Source organism: Pteropus vampyrus, unplaced genomic scaffold (genome assembly GCF_000151845.1).
Source record: "Pteropus vampyrus isolate Shadow unplaced genomic scaffold, Pvam_2.0 Scaffold92, whole genome shotgun sequence".
NCBI lineage: Eukaryota > Metazoa > Chordata > Mammalia > Chiroptera > Pteropodidae > Pteropus > Pteropus vampyrus.
Window position 1 is genome coordinate 1,057,792 of NW_011888873.1, and position 6,697 is coordinate 1,064,488.

The following is a 6,697-nucleotide window of genomic DNA, read 5'->3' on the forward strand; positions in this document are numbered from 1 at the left end:
ATCATCTCACCAGTTTCATGGCTTTAATTCCCAGCTATACGTTGGTGACACTCAAACATATATCTAGAGAATAAACCCTCTTCTTAATTTCAGACTTCTCTTTCTAATTGCCAATTCGGCATTTCTCTCTGGGCATTGAATAGGAATCTCTCCTCTCTTGAAATCTGCGCCTCATGAAATCTTCTGCATCTCAGTCATTGGCATTTTCATCCTTTCAACTCCTTGGGCCCAAAATGAAGCTGTCACTGACCCTGTCTCTCCTTCACAACTAATATCCAATCCATCAATAATCCATACTGGCTCTACATTGACAATATATCCAATCTAGTTACTTCTCTATCACTTCCATTCTGCTCCAAGTAGGGAAGGGTTTTTATTTATTTAGCTTACTAACAGTATCCCCACTGTCTAGAACAGTGCCTGATCTATAGTAAGCATCAAATAAATTATATTCAATTTGCGGAGTAAATGAAAGTAGCAGATACATTTTAATGTGACAGATTTAGTACTTCTGGAATTACAGCTTCACTCAATAGAAGACCAAGTTGGCTTGATGCACAAGGAACTCAAGGACTTACCTTGACTCGATTACTCTAAGAAACCTTTCCCCCAAATGAGCTGCCAAGTCAAGCAAATGCCAAAGGCTCTGAGAATTCTGATTTAGATAATATACACAGTCTAGATTTTGAAGCAGGCTTAATCTTAAGGGTTTTTTTGTTTTGTTTTGTTGTTTTGTTTTGTGTTTAGCGAATCTTGTTAATGAGAGGCAAAACTCCAGCAAATGTTCCTTTAAGGATCAAAGAAATTTACCATGCTTTCTTATGGTTCCCCATGTTAATACCCATCAGTAGGGGAACAATTCTCAAATCTTCCTCGACCCACATCGCCAATCCCACTGATGTAGGCCATCATTCCCATCTCTCTCCACTTGGATTTGACGTTCCACTGATATTCCAGCTGTTTCTGCTACAGGTTTGATTATCTTAAACCAGGCATTGGACTAAGTTGCCTCTTTGTGGTCATCTGTATGTTCTTCTTTCCATTCAGAACTAGACAATTCTCCTTTTGCCAAAGGTAGAGCCCTCCCTAAGCTAATGAAAACCAAGAATCCTTGATAACATTAGATTTGTGGTCAGTAAGTAGGGAATGCAAAGGGAGAAGAGCTAGAAATTCTTCTGTGCAACTTTTATTTATCTTATACAGACATTTTGATTAAATTTGTAGTAGCTTAGAATTTTTAATGATGGATTTTGATCAGCCGTTTTTAAAAGATAACGCATTATTCTTAATCTTAACTCCTTACCTTACAGATTCTTTTGGCCATTCTTGAGAAAAGAAGGTAAAAAACAAACATTATACTTATTATAAAAATGTCTCTTATGGGTTAAAAATGAATTTGACACCAAGTTGATGAAAAAAAATGTAATAAATCCCCATTTTGCTTTCCATCAGGTAATCTAATGACCATGGTTCACTCACCGATGCTCTACAATTGTAAAACATCTTGTTGCGTATGTGAAAAAGTAACAGTGCATGTCATTCGTGCATCTTTCTTGGCATTCCTGAGCATCCTAGGTGATAAAGCCACTATAGTTCACTCCCTTCATGTCTAGGTCCACATGAATCTTTTTGTTGTAAGCTGGAAATAAAAGCATAAAATATGGTTATCTTTCAGACTCTAGGGCAACTCCGATAGTTTTGCCTTAGCAACTGTCTGTCCTGATTTACTCTTTCCACTCCTCTACTTTTCCTCAGAAATCCTGTTTTTATTTTAATCTGCTTAATTCCTATTCTCACATGGAAGCAGTAAAAAAAATGCCAATTTCCTTCTTATAGTGCAGCAATATTAGACTTGGTCATTCCTCTTTCAGTTTTCTCAGCTGGCTTCTTATGTCTTTAACTCCATTGATTGATCGATTCACTAATTGACCTATTCAAGTATCGATGTCACTATTAAGACAAGTGTCACCTCAACCTTTACAGTTGTTTCCTTTGATTAGAATTAATATGTTTAATAGGGACTTTCATTAAAATAACTTTAAGCTTGGAAAGAGAAAGAAAATAAATGAATGATGAGAACTGATGTATTAAGATATTTATCTTATGAGATAAATTTTATTTTTTTAGAGTATATCCTCTCTCTCTCCTCCATATGGGGGATAAATATATGTATATTTATCATAGTTAACTTGTTTATTTTTAAATTTCAGTCCTTCCCACTACTGCCCTCCCCTTTGGCAACTATCTGCTTGTTCTCGATATCTATGGGTTTTTTTATGTTTTGTTTTGTTTATTCATTTGTTTTATATTTTTAGATTCCACATTAAGTGAAATCACACAGTAATTGTCTTTCTCTGTCTGACTTACTTCACTTAGCATAATACCCTCTAAGTTCATCCATATTGTCACAAATAGCAAGATTTCATTCTTTTTTATTGCTGTGTAATATTTCATTTTTCTTTATCCATTCATCTGTCAGTGGACACCTAGGTTGCTTTCACATCTTGACTATGACAAATAATGCTGCAATTAACATGGAGGTGCATATATCTTTTCAAATGAGTGTTTTTTTTTTCTTCAGTTAAATATCCAGAAGTGAAATTGCTGGGCTGTATGGCAGCTCTATTTTTAATTTTTTGAAGAATCACCATACTGTCTTCCATAGTTCCTGCAACAATTTACAATTCCACCAACAGTGTATGGTGGTGTTCAGTGTATGTCCCCTTTTCTACATATCCTCACCAACACTTGTTATTTGCTGAGTTTTTGGTAATAGCCATTCTGACTGATGTACTATGAGATAAATTTTAATAAACTATAATGGGGATAAGGGAAATGCATGTATGCTAGTTTTTACTCTAAACTGAAAGTACTTTAATAAGAGACTTTATTCCCATACAGCAGGGTTTTGTTTTATAGCCATAAAACCATTCCTGATGTAACTATATGTGTACATCATAATATCTAGTATTCATTAATTCTAATAGGATAGCTTACCACTTATTTGGTGTGGGTATTGCTTGAAAGAATATCCAGAAATTGCTCCTCTCATATTCACCCTTGGCAGTGTTTCTGTAACACTGTCTTTCATGATGCAAATAAACCTTTTTTTTTTTTTAAATAACATTACTGGGTGGGAATTTATGTTTTAAAATAATAATGGGTCTTAAAAGTCAATATGCAGGAACCTGATGATATTATTAATAATATATTTAAATAAAAAAATAAGTCAGTATGCAGAAAATCAAAGACAAGGAAATAAATTACTCCATCTCATGCCAAAAAAGTATTTTCTTAGCAAGACTGTGAGTTTGTTTTTTATTTCATCTCTACATTTCAAAGATGAAGTATGAATTTCCTTCCTAACAGAAAACATGAATGAGCAAACTATGGCCTGCTGATGAATACAGTCTTCTGCCTGTTTTGTATAGCCCATGAGCTAAAAATGGTTTCTATATTTTTGAATGGATACATTTTAAATGGTTATATAAGTACTTATATAATATCCTTGACTACACCTCTGGACCCATAAAGCCTAAGATATTTAGTTTCTGCCTGGTTAAGAAAAAATTTACTAATGCCTATTGTAAATTCTCAAATAATAAATTTTATAAGTTTAGAGTACTATGCAAATAACTATAAATGCAGCAGTAATACACAAAAATGCTGATAACATAAAAAAAATTCTGCAGTAAGGCTTTACATTGAATTTTCAAGTTCAATATGGAAACAAAGGTGGTAGGTGGAAATTTTTTAAAATATGACTATAGAGACAAAACCACCAAATGTAATTTGTGAATTTTGGTAAGATTCTGGTTAATAATTATAAAATACATTTGGAGGACAATTGAGATTTTGTGTAGCTAATTTTGTGTAGCATAATGTATGTTAAAATATTTAAAATATTTAAGAGTGAAGTGTTATGATGCTTTCAAATTATTTCAAATGGTTAAACATATACACACATATATGGATAGGTAAGGCACAATTGGCAAAAATCTTGGCAGCGAGAGGGATCATTGTACTATTTTTTCAAATTACCTTTATAAAATTTAATTTTTTTAAATAAAATAGTTGAGGAAAATATGCTGGTTTAAATAATATCGCATAAATTTATATATATATATATATACGTATATATATGCCTAACCATTATACTGCACACCTGAAATTAATATAAAATAATATTGAATGTCAACTATAATTTAAAAAATTTAAAAAGGAAGGGGAAGGCAAAGAGAATTAAGAGTTTCAAATTTTAAAATCGAATATCAATAATCAATCAAAAAGCAAAGAGCAAAATGATTAAGAGGCAATATTGTTGTACCACTAATATTGAGAGCAGAGGGAGGTTGGAGAGTCCACAATAAGTTATGTTTGTTCCTTCTCCATCTGCCTAAACACCACCTTTTCTTCTGCGATAATTAATATTTCACCTGAAAGAAAATATATTTTTTAATTTTTAACATTCAATTTCATAAAATGGTATATGAAAAGTTTTTACTAGGTAATTGTCATGTAAAATTTATTAGTAGTAATTATCATGTAAAACCCATTTTCTCTATGAAGAAATGTAAACATTTACCATTTGGTAGGATCTTCGGATGACGATTCATTCATAAAAGTGAAGAATAAACACCTTGGGTGATGGGTGCAAACAATATGGCAGTGCTTGGTGCTTGGTGTAAAAACAGTAATAATGTCTCCTCCTTGAAAGCAGATGTCTTTGAACAGTTTTGTCACACATTCTGTGATGCAATACATGGCACGTGTTATTTTGGATTTTAGTGGGAACATATCTAATTAGGTAATAATGTCACGAAGGCAAGCAAAGTAGGTTTACTTAACAGGAAATATGCCTGAACTTGGGAAATCAGGGCAATCATGCTCACTACCCTTTAAAATTGCCATTACCCAGGGAAATTTTATGATATTTTATTGGATAAGCAGCCTCGGATAGAAAAGAAAATCACAAAATGACACATTTGCCTGAATGGAATTGTGCTTATGAATGATTGTCTTATAGACGTGTGTACTTTGTGGGTACTTAAATCATTTCTCAAACCTTTACTGGTGGAGTCTGGAGAAACATGGCAGAGTGAGAGATGTCCTCAGATCTCTCCCCTTGAAACAACAATAAGCTGAACATCTAAAACTCAACAAAAAAGACCCAATCTGCACACCAGCACATCTGAGCATGGGATCTGCACATAAGAGCTACCACAGGTCAGAACCCCAGGTATTGGGCAGTGGACTGGAAGAAGTAAAGAAGCTGCTTCTCACAGCTGCAGAGCTCCCTGTAGTAGGAAGGGAAGGGGAGAAAGTGCAGTGACTTCCCTGAACAGCCCTGCCTGAGAGTCCTGTGAGCTCCACGTGGCCAGCAACGGGGTCCAGTCATCAGGGCAGAAAGCAGAGAAGCAGAAAGCAGAGAAGCAGAATGGCAGAGAAACAACAGTTGATTTTTACCAGCTGCAGTTGCAAAACTGAGACTGAGATGCAGCTCCCAACTCCCAACCCAGAGGGCTCCTAACCCCATATCCTCCAAGACCAAACACTGCAGAGCCCCAGGGGAATCCGAGCAAATGCTATGGAAACTGTCCTTAACACTGACAGAGACTGAGCCTAAGGGTAGTGAGCATGATTAAACATCTACAAGGGAAAAAAAGGCATTATTAAGGTCTTATATAAAGCAGCGATCCAAGAGGCTTAGTCGCCACATACTGGAAACCTAAAGAAAAGTGCCTTCTTTGCAACAGGCTAAAGAGAAACCTGGAAAAAGCAACAAAATACACTTCCACTAATACCCAAGCAGAGGAATAGTCCATTAAAACCATGAACAACCAAGGTGACAAGGCATCTCAGGAAGAGAAAAATCTCCAGAAAATAAGTTTACAGACATAGAAATATGTGACTTACATGACAGAGAATTCAGGATGGTACTTCTGAAAAAACTCAGTGAGATCCGAAATGATTCATATCAACAATTTCAAGAATTGTAAAAACAACTAGATGAGCAGAATGAGTTCTTTAGCAAGGAGATTGAAACCCTTAAAAAGAACTGAATAGATCTTCTGAAAATTAAAAAAACACACTGCAAGAGTTGAAAAATGAAATAGCAAGCTTGGGAAATATAGTTGACCAACTGGAGGAAAGGATCAGTGATATCAAAGAAAGAAATCTGGAAATAAATCAGAAGGAAGAAGAAAGAAACTGAGGAATGAAAAATAATGAAAGAGAAATACAAGAACTAGTTGACACCATCAGGAGAGGAAACATAAGAATAATGGGCATTATCGAAGGTAAGGAAAAGAAGCAGGGACTAGAAAGCATTTTCAGACAAATAGTTGACGAGAATTTCCCAAACCTAAGGTATGAGCTAGAGCTTAGAATTCAAGAAGTCAATGGAACACCTAATTATCTCAATCCAAAAAGGCCTTCACCAAGACACATTGCATTAAAATTATCAATAACCAATGACAAAAACAGAATTCTCAGGGCAGACAGGGAGAAGAAAACGGTAACTTATAAAGGAAAACCCATTAGATTATCCTCGGACTTCTCAATGTAGACCTTACAAATCAAACAGGAATGGAATCAAATATTTAAACTGTTAAGTGAAAGGAACTACCAGACTAGAATAATTTATCCAGCTAAGCTCTCCTTTAGATATGAAGGAGAAATAAAGACCTTTCCAGAC

The 6,697-nt window shown here is 34.7% G+C and overlaps 1 protein-coding gene across 1 annotated transcript in view; it reads right to left on the reverse strand.

Annotated features, from left to right (window-relative positions):
* LOC105294726 (coagulation factor XI-like) overlaps window positions 1–4,985 on the reverse strand; it is a 15,001-nt gene extending 10,016 nt beyond the window's left edge. Inside the window, 4 exon segments of the mRNA XM_011364040.1 lie at window positions 1,480–1,639; window positions 2,998–3,104; window positions 4,586–4,748; window positions 4,949–4,985. Of these exon segments, the coding sequence (XP_011362342.1) occupies window positions 1,480–1,639; window positions 2,998–3,104; window positions 4,586–4,748; window positions 4,949–4,985 (467 nt within the window).
* Between the last annotated feature and the right edge of the window lie 1,712 nt (window positions 4,986–6,697).